Source organism: Pithys albifrons, chromosome 1 (genome assembly GCF_047495875.1).
Source record: "Pithys albifrons albifrons isolate INPA30051 chromosome 1, PitAlb_v1, whole genome shotgun sequence".
NCBI lineage: Eukaryota > Metazoa > Chordata > Aves > Passeriformes > Thamnophilidae > Pithys > Pithys albifrons.
In genome coordinates this window covers 71172405-71187831 of record NC_092458.1, presented here as the reverse complement: position 1 = coordinate 71187831, position 15427 = coordinate 71172405, and the positions used below count along the sequence as shown (strand labels likewise).

General features: G+C 38.7%; 1 protein-coding gene across 1 annotated transcript in view; it reads left to right on the top strand.

The window, feature by feature from the left end:
- CUL5 (cullin 5) overlaps positions 1–10327 on the top strand; it is a 33049-nt gene extending 22722 nt beyond the window's left edge. The window contains exons 12-19 of the mRNA XM_071554779.1: positions 537–669; positions 1216–1347; positions 1990–2113; positions 2814–2989; positions 3106–3267; positions 3967–4085; positions 5376–5499; positions 6682–10327. Of these exons, the coding sequence (XP_071410880.1) occupies positions 537–669; positions 1216–1347; positions 1990–2113; positions 2814–2989; positions 3106–3267; positions 3967–4085; positions 5376–5499; positions 6682–6876 (1165 nt within the window). The 3' untranslated portion in view covers positions 6877–10327. The remainder of the gene's footprint in view (positions 1–536; positions 670–1215; positions 1348–1989; positions 2114–2813; positions 2990–3105; positions 3268–3966; positions 4086–5375; positions 5500–6681) is intronic.
- Positions 10328–15427: the final 5100 nt, after the last annotated feature.

Below are 15427 nucleotides of genomic sequence, written 5' to 3'. Positions count from 1 at the left end.
ACCACAGTCCATCTACTGTAGCATCTTCTGCTTTAACTTTTGTCTGCTTTTAATCTCCAAGTTGTTAGTTCCACCCTTTATATCTCTCATTAAATAATTTTATCCTGTAACTGTGTGGTAGATGTGTTGAGTTTTGCAGTCTTTGAAGTGTGGTGCAGGAGGCTGTTCTTGAGACTTCATTACAGCACACTGACAAGATAAGTGAAACACTTCACTGCAGCATTTGTTATTTCTTCACTGGAATACTTCTTGCCACATAGTATTTATTTGTTTCAAACTGTAGTTTCACATTTATCCTTCATTGTTAGAGTTCTAAAATATAAGCACTTAAAATGATCAAGCTGTAGAAGTTCTCTGCAAATGTTTGGTAGTATTCTTTCAAGAAGAAAAGGGTGTTAACCCTCATTTTTCATTAGTTTAGTGAGTATATGACTTAACCAAGGGGATCAGGAAGGAGTGGTCTGTCTTGTGTGTGACTTCTCCAGAATGGCAGGATTCTGTATGGTTTGAAGATGTGTTGTTCTTCTTTTTTCTAGTGTTGGATTGAAAACACAGCCTGAATCCAAATGCCCTGAGCTTCTTGCTAATTACTGTGACATGTTGCTTAGAAAAACACCACTAAGCAAAAAACTAACCTCTGAAGAAATTGAAGCAAAGCTTAAGGAAGTGGTATGTTTTTGCCTTCTACTTCTCAATTATTCTGAAAAATGAATTTGTTTGTCTTATTTCCTTATTTGGGTCAAAGCCTTGATCTTCAAAAACAGTTACACAAGGTGTAATGGTAGGGAAAAGAGTTTATTATGTTAATGTATTGCGTATGAGTGTGTATGTGTGTTTAAATCTTGTACATCATTCAGTGTCTGACATCTCTTGTGTCAGTGCACAAAACTGGTATGCTGAATGTCTATATAAAACTGTAATATATTACAATAACTAATGTTTGTTTAGAAACAATACAGGAGACTTTTATATACCAGTATAAATGTATTTTTTGATGTAAGAGGATTTCTTCATGTTTGACAAATGAAGAAACTGGAGGTGTGATATTAGGAAAGATTCATAGCTGATGCCTGTGGTAGTATTAACACAGTTACTCTTAAGGCAATGTCAAGTAGCCTTTTTCTACTTCATAGTCTACAGTACCATTAGATCAGCATTAGAAGACTTGTCTGATTGACAATGCAAATAAATACATTAAACTCTAATTTTTTACAGCTTCTGGTACTTAAATATGTACAGAATAAAGATGTTTTCATGCGGTATCACAAAGCTCACTTAACAAGACGTCTGATATTGGATATATCAGCTGATAGTGAAATTGAGGAGAATATGGTGGAATGGCTCAGAGTAAGTAGTGTGACATCTTTCTTTGGTTGTGCCTCATGCTTGGGGTTAATTAATATTCCCACTCTTGAACTTTAAATACCCTTCTTACACAGAGGAGGTTTATCTTAAATTACAGGTCCACTAGGTCATCTTATACTTTTCCTTTTAGCACAAAACTTTCTGAAAGTAAAACAGTTTAGCTCTTTTCTAAGGGCTAATAGTGGTAGTGATAGATTTAAAAATATTTCACATATGTTTTTCTGAAGGCTTCATAGATTCCATGTGCAAATGAACAAAATGCAGGGTACTTGTTTAGGTATGTAAATAATTTGAGTTGCATTGTAATTTGAAATTATATGGACATTAGAATATTATTTACATGCCTTAAATATTCCTTTAAAAATCTCAGAATTCATTGATTCCTTAATGCATGCATATGTTCTTCAGCACTTGGATTTCTTAAAAGAATCATCATATGCCTTTAAGGAGTAACTATCATCCCTGCAAAAAACCACAATTGTATTGCAGATTAACTTCTACTGTAAAGTGATGATCCCTGTGTACTTTTATGCTTTTAATTTTTTCAAGCTTAATATTTTAAAAATAAAGCTTTTTGTTCTTAGTTGTCTATGTCATAGTTTAGTGTTCTATTTGTTTATATAGGAAGTGGGAATGCCAGCAGACTATGTAAACAAGCTGGCCAGAATGTTCCAGGATATCAAAGTGTCTGAAGACTTGAACCAGGCCTTCAAAGAAATGCACAAAAATAATAAACTTGCTTTGCCAGGTATTGTTATCAAATTATTTGATGTTTTTCATTACTCTTAGTGAAAAATAGTTAAGTTAAATCTGGAGTTAAAAATTACACCAACTGCAGATTGAATATAGTCTTTGTGGCATTGTTACCCCTAGACTGGAGGTATCTGTAGACCCTGCTTTCTCCTGCAGTTGGTACAGCTGGAGCTGTATTGTTCTGTGAGTTGTGGAGTTTCATGTGAGCAATCTTGTACATACAGACTCCCTACTCTTGTGGATAAATTGCAAGCAGGGGCTTGAATCAGCAACAACCAAGTGAGTGCACCATGCTGTGCTCCCCTTTATGTGCCAGCAGGAGAGCTGGATCATACTATGAAGAGCTTAAATCACAATTCTGAGATTAAGTTTCACTGAAGAGAGAGGCTGAGGAACATCTAGTATTGGACCTGCCACTGCTGATAACCTTTGAGTAGTGCTTACAGGCATCAGCTATAAAGCTGCAACAGGGCTTAAGGAGCTCTGCAGAAGCAAACAAAAAAACCAGATTTTAATCACTGTTGTTGGCAGAAAGCCAGTGGTGCATAGAGTACCTTAATGTGTGAGTAGGTAGACACCCTGCAACTTTCTGAAAAGTCCTCCACAATTGTATGCAGAGTAGGAAAAAACCCAACCATTTTGTTTTATTTATGAGTCATACCTGGACATTCATATAATCCAATATCATCTTACAGCTGACTCTGTGAATATTAAAATTTTAAATGCTGGTGCCTGGTCTCGAAGTTCTGAAAAAGTGTTTGTCTCACTGCCCACGGAACTAGAAGATCTCATCCCAGAAGTTGAAGAATTCTATAAGAAGAATCACAGTGGTAGAAAACTCCATTGGCACCACCTCATGTCCAATGGAATTGTAAGTACATAGTTTTCAGTGTATCAGTCTCAATGCCTGTACTCTGTGTGTCTATAATAGTAACAAAGCTTGTGATCCAGGAAGGCTTATAAGTAAAATTTTCATCCTCTTCACAGATAACATTTAAGAATGAGGTTGGCCAGTATGACTTGGAGGTAACAACATTTCAGCTAGCTGTGCTGTTTGCGTGGAACCAAAGACCCAGAGAGAAGATCAGCTTTGAAAATCTTAAACTGGCAACTGAACTCCCTGATGCAGAACTTAGGAGGACTTTATGGGTATATCCCTTTCTCTTGAAACAGATTACTTCTTGATTTTTCTACTCTGAAATACTGGATTAGTATTTTGAAAGCACTGTCACGTAACACTTTGAAACTGAGACATGAACGCCTTTCTAATTAATCAGTTGTAATGTAATGCTGTCTCCTTGCACTCCTGCTGAGCACACACAACCTTTACATTAACATGTTCTCTCTGCCCAGTATTACCTAACAATCTTTTGGGAACAGCAAGATTTTTTTGACCATATGCTGCCTAAAGCAAAGAGTTGTGACTAGTTTGTGGAGTGGGACTGGTCTAATTCTAGGAAATTAGTGGCACCTGATAAATACATGTTGCTTAAAAATAACTTCAGTGTTTGCTTTATCAGACGTCTAATTATTTAGCTCACTAATAAAGAGAGAAATCACATAAATCAGACTTAACACTGCTTCTGTAGCTGTGAGTTTGTGTATTTTGCTACTTCATGTAGTATTTCTTATGCTAACACATTTCAGGAGGCAATTTGGTAAACTGTGTGCCCTCTCTGGTTTTACTGGTATCTTCATGTTGCCCTCTGACAGCTCCAAACAAGGCTACGTGGTTCCCTCACTACAGTCTGTACAACAGTGAATTATGTTCTTGGAAAATAATCGTTTCTATTTAGAAAGTCTGGTGTTTTATTTTCATTCTTTCCCCCCCTCCCCTTTTCTCTGTAGTCTCTTGTAGCATTTCCAAAGCTGAAACGTCAGGTTTTATTATATGAACCTCAAGTCAATTCACCCAAAGACTTTACAGAAGGAACCCTCTTCTCGGTGAACCAGGAGTTCAGTTTAATGTAAGATGATGTTTGAAAAGTAAAATAACAATGTACTATTTTATAATTGAAGGAATTCACTTTAATGTAACCTTTGTTCTTGAAATTTTTCAAAATTAAGGTAGACACATGCTTTGCTGACCTATTCACTTAGTTTTGGCAATAGTCATGCTTCAAGTAGGTGGTTGGACTAGATGACCCGCAGCAACCCTTTAAGACAAACGTGTAATTTCTGTGAAATTAAATTTCTTAAACATCTAGGGATGAGGTGCAAAACCTGGAGGCTTTGCTATGTTCCTGTTACCAACATGCCCATGAACTTTCATGAAAGAACAGCCTGTAATCAGAGCACTAATGCTGAATGATTATTATACACACAGAATTTCAAAAGCAGAGTGATAAGTTGGAAGTGAAACTGCTTAATAATATGTTATGCTGTCAAAAGCTGGATTTTCTGGTGTGCTCTTCTTCATTTCTGTGAGAATTGCTGTGTTCTACTGGTGCTTTGAAATCCTTCAGGAGAGCAAGATAATGTAAAGAGAGAATATCTAAATTGTGTATTCTACATTCAGCATGTTTTATTTGGGTTTCTGCCTGCCTCTATTATCAATGATTATGATGGGAACTGGCTCCTGGCTGGTAACCTCAGATTTTGTGCCTCATACTCAATAGCAGCTGACATCTGGATGTGTGGAGAAAGAGAGAGGTGACGAAACTGCCTCCCCAGGGCTTAGTTTCTTGCCCAGGGCCATAATGTTTATTCCTGTCCTCAGGATCCTGAGGTTTGAGAAATGATGAGAGGACATGACAGAAGAGACAGGCTGTACAGAAAACTTGTGGGTAAACACTGAAGAATGCCACCAGCTTTCTTTGTTAAAATAGCTGGGTTTTGTCCTTCTTTTCTGCTAGACTTTTTGATGGAATAATAGCCAGTCCAATTCACTGAACTTTGTAGTAAAAAATCCCTCCAAACAACCCTACTTATATATATATATAAAATATATATATATAATTAAATTGAAATTATATTCTTAAAATAGTACTAGTAACTTCTCAACTTCAGACATTAGCAATTTCAGCTGATGGATTTATTTGTAATGCTCACTAGCACTATTTAGGTTTTGTTGTGCAGAGATGTTGGCATTGAGTTTTGATTTGTCAGCCAGCTGTCTCACTGCTGCAATGGTAATAGCCTGTAAATACCTGATATGTAAAGGTACTCCTTGCAGCTGTAATTTAAGTTTAACAGGAATTCCGTAATTGAAAGTGGTTTGGTTTTTTGCTTACTTTCATGCAATACAACTTTTTCAGAAAAAACGCTAAAGTTCAGAAAAGGGGCAAGATAAATTTGATTGGTCGATTGCAACTTACTACAGAGAGAATGCGGGAAGAAGAAAATGAAGGAATAGTCCAGCTAAGAATATTACGAACCCAGGCAAGTAAACCATCAGAGGAATATAAAATTACCCTGTTTCTTTTGTTGTGTTGTCATTACTGCAATTAGTTGTATTATCATTACGTGCTGTCTGTAGTTGGATGTTGATGTATGAAATGAGTGCTTTTGAATCCCATTGTAAATTGCTTTTGCTGTTTGATTTAGATCCTTTGTGAAAACCTGATTTTGCACTTGTAGTTATCAGCCTCCTGTTCTGAAATATCAGGTCATCATCTTTATAAAGAGGACAAAGCAGATATTAAGCAAGTGCTGAAGCCATAACAGTGTTGTGGTGGGGGACAGCAGCAGATTGGCAGAGTTGGCTTACATTGACCACCAGCATGAACACACAGTATTGTTGATCTGGAGATCTATTTGGTCTGTATGCAGAGGGAAATCTCGGAGATGGGATCACACTGCAGTAATGGCAGTATAACTCTTCAAGAAGCCTTTTCCTTAGAGGGAAGGTTTAAAAATGCATCTTACAACTGTACAAACTGCAACTTCCTGCTTTGTCGTTGAATGTCCTTCATTCAGCTACTCATGTCAAATCTTTTGAGCTGGCAGTTCTAAAAAAACTGAGTTTTTTCTGGTATCAGAGATCATTACCTACAATGGCATCTCAAAAATCTCTTTCTACCTTCAAGTTTCAGGTTTATTCTATCAGGCAGAGAGGATTCCAGGCCAAGCACATTGTGAATTGTACTGCCTGACATAACATATGACTTGACTGTACTTGAAGCAGAAGGATTAATACCTGGTTGTATTTATGACATGAGAACTCCTTAGGAGTTCTAATTTGACATTAAGTTTGCATTTCATGAGGTGTTCACAAGGTATATCGCAAGTCACCTAGGAAATGGGGTCTTAGAGTGAATAAATATTTGATTTTAGTGAGTAATTCACACTCTAGGTAAAGGATTTAACTGCTCCTTTGAGTGGAATTGTCTTATCTCTCTGGCATCTTGTCAGTGCTTCATTCTTTTCCTTTATCAACTTACATGTAAAAGCAGTTTGATATCTACTTAGGCTAAGAAATGCAGCATCTATCTGATTGTTAAGGAAAAGTATAGATTTCCTTGCTGTCTTGCCTTACTAGGATCCCCGTACTAATGCTGTGTTCATTTTGTCACTTTGCTCAGGCATTTAAATTTTTTTCTTTTTCTTCTTGTGCCCCACCAGGAGGCTATCATCCAAATAATGAAAATGAGGAAGAAAATTACTAATGCCCAGCTTCAGACTGAACTGGTAGAAATACTGAAAAACATGTTCTTGCCACAAAAGAAAATGATAAAAGAGCAAATTGAATGGCTTATAGAGCACAAATATATCAGAAGAGATGAGTCAGATATCAACACCTTCATATATATGGCATAATTTGAGGACTCTGCAGGATGCTGAGAACATAAACGGAAGGGTGCTTGGACAGACAGCTGCAACAGTTTGTGCTGCAGAAGGACTTGTTTTGACTTTCGTTACGTATTAAAATCCCTGCCTTACCTTTACAGAGGACTATATTTTGCCAATCTCATTCAGCTAGCATGATGGCATTCCCTTCATGTTGCACACTTTTAACAGCATGCTGTTTTGTGGGAAATTTGCATTCATGAAGAGCCCATTGTGAACTTTTTAAAGTAGTTTTGATTTACACCCACCAGGAAGAATACAGGTTTGGGTTTTTAGATGACCAGTACTTGCACAAGGAAAAAATATTCAAATACTCATGCACTGAGGAACTGCTATTAGTTTTGTTTTGGGTTTGTTTTTTTTTTTTTGTTTTGTTTGGTTTTGGTTTTCTGGGGTTTTTTTAAATGCAATTAGGACTAGAAGTAGCACTTTCACTTTTGTGTTTTGGATCAACAGAGTAATGTACTGTCCACCTTTGATCCTTTTTATGTAATAACATTTGAGAGACACAAACATGCATCACAACTGATATGTATTTGTTACAGTTAAAACCTGTTGACTAGAGCAGTGCTTCAATCTAGTAACTGGATTTTAATAATTGACACATTAAGTGACACAAAAGTAATTCCAAGTCATGGGTGATATTTTTAGCTAAGCAAGAGATAATTATTTTAAGTTGGTCCTGTAAACAAGTGGATATATGTTATTTGTTACCTAATTTGGATGGATGATTTGCTACAATCCTTTTTGAGAAAGTAAAGGTTTCTTGAATGATACTTCACTTTAAAAGCAGTTTTCATAGGAGGGTCTGCTATACTGAACAGAAATACTATTTCCTTGTACATTTAATATTTGTATTGCAAATACTTAGGTATGACTACATATATCTGGATGCATTAAAGAGTAATTGATGCACAGCTCCCCCAGAAAGAGAGTAACACTTGAAGACCCCTGTACTGTTTCCTCAATGATAACTTTTATATACATGCAAGGTTAATCCAATTGGACTAGTCCACATCTTTATATGAAAAACAAACCCTCTGCTTTTTATTTTGTAACTGGTAGGGTAGGAAATATAATTCTAATGAAAATGGTAAAAAGCTAAGGAAAAATACCTTGTCTAGTGTATGTGGAGAGAGTGCCAAATACAGATCAGGAATTTAAACTTTTTAATGTTACCTCTTCTATTCTCAATCATCTGAAATAGTCGTTTGGCACTGCCTGCCTCTCTGCTATTCTGAAATGTCCCAGCATGTACTGGACTGATACCATGAGTCACAGGAGCAGAGTGCCTGTCTTAGGACAAAAGGTAAGTTGTGCTTCACTCAGTTCTGTATGAAGATTTCTTCTATAAATCACAAGTGTGCAAATTTGGGTTTTAATTAACCAGTTGAACTACAACATCTAAAGGCCTCATCTTCTTTGATGATGAAAGGGCAAAAAGGATACAATTAACTTTAGTCAAAAAGAAAGCTTTCCAGTAAGTGAGAGGAGTTCTGCTTTCACATGGTTGCAGTAAAGTATGCAGTAAGAGTGGTTTAAAAGCAAACTCTCCAAGAATGGCTGTTTGCACCCTTAAACAGGCTGCGTGCTCTATTACTAGTGTAAATGCCAGTGTGACTGCCTGAGAACAGTGTGTACTTGGACATCTGTTTGAGTAAGAAATTTTTGGTAGTGAGGGTTTCATGACCAAGAGACAGACAGAAATCAAGGCCTGGCCAATTACAATTGATTGAAATTTTACAGCTTGTATTACGTGCTTTTATTGATACTCAAAAGTAGATGCTGTTTAAAAATATTGCATCTTTTATGTTGCCCCTGTGGTGTTGCAATTCAGAATCAAAAGCAAGGGGTGCTCTGTGTAGTTAACCAATGAAATTATTTGAACATTAGAAAACAAAATTCTAATAAAAACCTTTTTGCTGCAAGACTTTCAGTCTTTGTAACTTAGAAGTAATAAATAAATGCTTACTTGGGATAATTGGGGAAAACATGACAGTCTGAGCACACTCTTCAACATGAACAATTCCAGCCCTTTAACCAGAGAAGAACAGGTGTGAAATTGTCACACAGAAAGAGCTGCAAAGGGGACAATGCTGATTTTGAAGCCATTGGTTTAGATTTGAGAGAGGAGACTGCATCTCAGATGCAGCTGTTTAGAAGTCTGGAGTGTATGCAGAAAGCAACAGGTTGCTAAAAGCTAAGGAGCTACATGTTCCCTCAACTAATAAATATAATACAACCTAATTGTTACCTATATATTTCTCAAAACCTGGGATGCAGAAATAAAATGGTAATGTGCCTATGACATGGTCATTTTTCTTTAAATATGTTCTGGAAATGGATGTCAGGTTTTTTATTAAATCTGAGACTCACACCAGCAAATCTGTTAAAGATGCAGAATCACATTTAGCATCCTTCATCAGGTCACTTTCACCAATATGCACTTAAAACTAGTATCACTTGGGGCACAGGGAGGTACCTGGGGTAAAATGTTCTTTTGGGGAGGGTAGAATTCAAAACTATTCTTCACTTGCAATATCTGGCAACAATGCACTTTTAAGGCTGCAATTTTTAGCTATGAATATATATGTCCAAAGACCTAGCTTAAGGAGGTGCTGCATCTGAAAAACATGTTGCCACACACACTGCCACGGTGAATAGCTAAGGAATGAAATCTGGTATAGAAGAGGGGGGGGAAGGAAAAATCACTCTTAATGGGTTTAATTAAGAAATACTGTTAAGTCTTTCTCTGTCCCAACAACTTGATGAGAATCTCAGTTTCAATTCTGAAGTCTTCCATTTCTCCTCTTTCCACAGTTGGTGTCCCTAGCTTCTCTTTTCACTCGTTTATCTTTCATTTGTTATGACTGTAATGCAATTACGTTTCCAAATGACAATGTGACTTTCTCATTTTCACCTTTTTAAACTTAATATATAAATGTTCTGGATGTTCACATCTTGCATTTATTTGCATTGGGATGCCATTGTCCTGTAAAGTGCAAATTTAAAAAAACAATTGGCAAAAAGATTTGATAGTTTTACAGAAAGATTTGCTACCTTAAACTCAAACTGTTTTCTATTTTCATCTAAATGACTGGGATGCTATCTTTGTAATTCTCTGAGGTCATATTTGTGAAATAAACAATACACAAAAGCTTTCCTGTCATACACACTATATGTAGTCTGGAGTGTTGAGCGAACTTGAGTTCCTGAGTTGTAATAACTATCTACGTATGGTATTTACAATTTTGAATGTGTGCCACTACCAAGATAATAATGCTGTACAATTTTGAATGGTGGTAGTTTCTGTATGGCAGTCCAGCTGAACTATTTTGATGTACTGCTTAATTTTTGAATTTTATTTTTTAAGTTGTATAATTTATTTTCTTGCAAAATAAAAATGTAATATAAAAGACTACTAATCTAGCAAGGTATTTTGGTGTCTCACCCTGCCAAATTTTAAAGCTGAATTGAGGAGCTGCTCCTGAAAAATGCCACTGTATGAAATTTACCTGATTCCAAGTCCCAAAGTCTGTTACAGAGTACTTTAAAAAAAAAAAAAGTAAAGACTGTCAATTATTGTCTTATGACACCTCAAGTATTTAAGGTTATATGTAGTTATTTAGTCTTCTAAATTCTATTTTAAGATGAGCTGCAATCTTTCAATTTCAATATATCAAAGCCTGTCTTACCAAAAGTGTCTGGGGATGCCTAATTTTATTGCTTTTTAAAGATGAGTTATGTCTCTGTGCAACCTACTGGGATGTGCTTGGATTGCTGAATGTTTTGGCTGATTTCTCTCTGAAATTATTTACACTGTGTGTCACTGAAAATTACTGGTGGTGTCACCAGACAGTTGGGACCTTCAGGTACCTGATCCTGCAGTAACTGGTGTAGGAAGGGTCGCTGGCCTGAAGGAGTGCTTTTACTGTAATGGTTTTTCTTCAATTGTCCTTGTCTTTTAACGTGAATCTCTTTTTACATTTCAACCCCATTCTTTAAGTGCACCAGCTAACATCAGTGTTTTGTGCTTTCTGGTACATGCCACAGTTAGAACTATTTGGATGGAATAAATAGCTCTTTCTGAGTGACTGTTCAGTAGTGTGCATGGCAATTTGCCAGCTCCCAAGTTCTGACAGGCAGAATTTTGATAGCAGGTTGCCATTACTTCCAAACATTTTTCCCTCTGTTTAGGGCAATGTGTAGTCTTTTACAGTGGTTTTCCAGGAGGAGCTGTTCTCTAGAAGCCAGTTATCACAGGCGTTCCTTAGCACTGTGAATTGATCATAGATTAGGTAGAATCATTGACCTAAATGCAAAAGGCTCTCTGATTGGTTCTTCTGATAAAGTGAGATCATGGCTTTATTTCTTGCTTTGCTTCACCTGTCAACATAGACTCATAGAATCATTTAGGTTGGAAAAGACCTTTAAGATCCTTAAGTGTAACTGTTAACCCAGCACTGCCAAGCCTGCCACTAAACCATGTCCCCCAGTGCCATGTCTTCACATCATTCAAATATGCCCACTTTCCAGGGCACCCTGTTCCAGTGCTTGACAACCCTTTCAATGAAGAAATTTTTCCTAATAGCCAATCTAAACCTTCCCTGGCACAACTTGAGGGTATTTATTAGTTAGTTCGGTGAAGGGACGGATCCCCGCCTGATGACAGCCGCCTTTCAGGTAGTTGTAAAGAGCAAAAAGTTCCCTCTTGAACCTTCTTCAGACTAAACAACCCCAGCTCCCTCAGCTATTCCTCATAAGACTTGTGCTCTTGATCCTCCGTAGACATCTCTAGGTAGACTCGGTGCCTGCATTTCACCTTCACCTATTTTAGTGACGGAGATCACTGTGTAAATCCAGTTGGATACTGTGCTTCCATTCCTGCATGCGACCTGAGACACCTGTAAGAAAGAGGGAGGGGTTGGACACAGTAATGGCAGCTGCTGTTCCCTCTGCTGATCTGGGGCGTGGTCCAAGCAAATACCATCTGCTGAGCTAAGGAAGAGCAGCACAGTGTGGCTGTGACAACAACGAGAATTAGCAACTTTGAAATTAGTATTTTACAGTTGTTCTTGGTGAGAAAAGATGCTAAAAGAGTTAAAAAAGGGAATGCAGTATTGGTTTCCTTCTGGTTTTAAGACCATGGTCTAATATTCTACTAGTATATACAGCTCAGGATTTGCCAGCTATTGCAGTCATTGATTACTGCTACTGAAGACATTGAGGAAATTAGCACATCTCCTGCATTTCTTGGAGCAGGCAGTTGGAACTGAGGTAAATATATAGGATTTATTGCTCCAAACAGGTTTGCTAGTTGACAATAAGCCCCATTGTCCTGGATGGACTTCAGCCATGGCGTCTGAAGCAATGAAGGTGTGAAGTGGAACTGCTGGCCCAGATGTGTCACCTAACACTACAGGCAGCTTTGGTGCCAGGGGCTGGCAGGTTGCCAACAGCTTCTGACCAGGTTCCACATAAAATGCTATGAAGGAAACCAAATTATTGTGGAACTAGGGAGGGCAGGGCTTCATCTGGGAGAGAAGAATTCAAGTGTTGGTGCAATGGAGCTTTACAAAAGCAGAAAGGCAGAGGGTAAGAACTGTTTTCACACAATCCTGTAACAAAAGCACTAGGGCTACTTGGTAAAATCAGCAGAAGACTGATTTAAAATGCTGGAAGAGGACATGTTTCCAGGGGCTGTAGATCACAGCTATCCACAGGTTCTAAAAGGGTTAGATGAATTCATGGGTTAAAGATAATAAAGCCAAGCATAAATGCTGAACAGTGAAGGTGGATGCTGGGACAGTCCAGAGAAAGCACCCTGGCTCTCCTGTCTGGCCTCAAGCAGTGGCTGTAGGGGGTGCTCCTCTCCCATAGTCCTTATGGAACTCTTGAATTCTTCTAAGTACGAATTTTCCTGAAAAATCTTAAAGCCCTCTCAAAGGAAAAGGGACTAAAGCGGGAAGGCAAAAATAAAGAAAAAGGAACTGACTGACTAGAGGCAGCAACAGATATGAGAGGAGGAAGATGTTTGAAGATCATTGGACCAAAGATGTAAAATGTAGGGTAGCAACCAGCAGAGCACCCTAGTCAGTGCTCATCATCTCCTGAAGGTGTGTGAGCCATCACCTTATGCAACAAGACACAGATTGCTCAGGCAAAGAGGGTTTCTTCTCTACTCCCCCTCCAGCTTCCTCCTGCCTAGAGTGTGAATAGCCATTTGGCCAGGGCTAGGAGGGTGGCTGGTGTGAAGTCAGACAGAGTGTACATAAGCAGATGGGAGGGAAAAAGCAGCCCAAACTACTTGGAGAGGGGCTGAACTCCAGTGGATCCCAGGGTACTCATGTACACATAAGGGAATGTTGGCTGTGACAGATTTTTTGTTTGACCTGTTAGTGGCATGTTACTCTGACAGTCATATTTGAGCAGTGTCCTAAGCAGAAGAATGGGAAGGAGTTAATGACCCACATACCAGTTAACCTGAGAAGGCACAGGTTATTTACGGCACCTCTGCTATAGCAAAGGTGTGGCTTGGCCTCATGGTCTATCCTGTGCTGCACTTACTCCTTGGCCACAGAAGATACTTGGAACATGTAAGAACTTCCTCCTGGCATTGGCAATTATACCACATGTCTGTTATCTTTATCTCAAAACAAAGCAGCCCGTTCTTGTGTGAACATGCTTTTGTTTCAACAGTAGGAATAGTGACCAGAATTGTTTTCTACTGGTAAGAGCTCTAAAGTCAAAAACATTGGGGAGCCTCTTCACAGACAGGATTTGCACCATGGGCTGTTCCCCAGCTGGATGTGTGCCTGATGCTGCACTGCTCTGGGCTGCCAGTGTCTGAAGGGAGGTAAGATTACCATCTTCTTTTTCCTTCTCTGTTAGGTCCAATAAAGGGCCTATTAATTGATATGTCCAGGAGTCCAAGTACATTTCTGGCTGAGATGAGACAGGTGCTAATCCTGATGCATTAGCAGGATATATCCCTGAAAAAGAGCCTTATACTGCAGAAGTAAGGGCAAAGTTAAATAAGAAATTTCTCTTTTTTTCTTTTCCTTTTTTTTGTTTTTTTTTTTTTTTGTTTGTTTGTTTGTTTTTTGGTTTTTTGTTCTAGTTTAGTATTACTAATTTCTGAAAAATATCCTCATCCAACCAAGCTGGATTTTTTTTCCTATATGGTACATATATGTTTTTGGGGTAAAACCTTCAGTTCTTCCTCAGTCACTCTTTGTCAGTTCTTATGTTGTCCATGGTTTGTACTTGAAAACTTTAAATCAAAGGTCTAGACTAGATTTGCCAAACTCTTAGAACATCAGCTACCAGCAGTCAAGAAAGCAAAAGAGTACAAATGCTTCCTTCATCAGTGCCAGTCCCAATTAGCCTCTTGCTGTCTGTCTGGAGAGTAGATAGATAGATAGATAGATAGATAGATAGATAGATAGATAGATAGATAGATAGATAGATAGATAGAAAGAAAGAACTATTTTACTTTTTGGAGCAGAGAGAGAGAAACTGAAATCCTTTCTCACAGGGAAATGAATGAGACGTAGAACAGAAAATTAACTGAAGCAGTTTTGACAAATGTTAGTTTTCAATGTGAAAAGAAAATAACAAAAAGAGATTAGTCAAGGCAGCAAATGGATGTTAACATGTTGAAATACTCTGGCTTTTTTGATGCTATATCCAAAACATGGTTCTTGGCATTTGTTCCACTTTGTGGTACAAGGGGAAGGAAAGGTGCAAGTAAATGCTGCTTTACCTGACTTGAAGACTTAACTCCAAGCATCATTGAGTTGTTGGATTACTGTACCAGTATGCTAACTACTTCATGAATTAAAAAAGTGGTTGAGGAGAAGGTAAGCAAGACTGATCAGAAACAAATAGAGAACTGCTTATTCTGGACAGTGTGCAACGGCACAATTCAGAAAACATCACCTTGTCTTTTGAAACTGTTCTTTTGAGCTATAAAGCGCAAGACCAGGAAAGAACCAGGCTTTTCCTTGGCCTGGCTCTATGCCTGTTGGAGAGACAGAGTGAAGAGAGGCACTGTCAGGCAGGCAGACATCTGCAGAGGTTTAGAGCTGGCCTTTGTCTAGAAATCCAGATTCAGAGAGACCTTGAGGGGAAAAGCCAAGTGCAGGAAAGACTGCGGAACCGGGTTGGCCATCCTGAGGCCGAGCTGGGGTTGAGCTGGTACCAGTCTCTCTGTAAAGAGCTGCTGACACCGCTCCCAGCCAGGTGTGGATTCTGAGGGAACTCTGCTGGCTGTTTATGCCATGGCTGGGCAGGAAGGGAATGCAGTCGGTGGCTTTTCTGCAAACACCACGCAGCTACAGTCCAAGGGTAGGCCGGAGAGAGTGTCCCGGATCCAGGAACACCCCACAGCCCCACAGACGCTGGATCTGAGCGGATTGTTTCCCACTCGGGGCCTGAGTGCCCGCGGCCGCACGGCCCCCATCGCGCAGGGGGCGGCGGAGGAAGACCACCCCCCCCCCTCCAAGCCATCCCGGGGGCT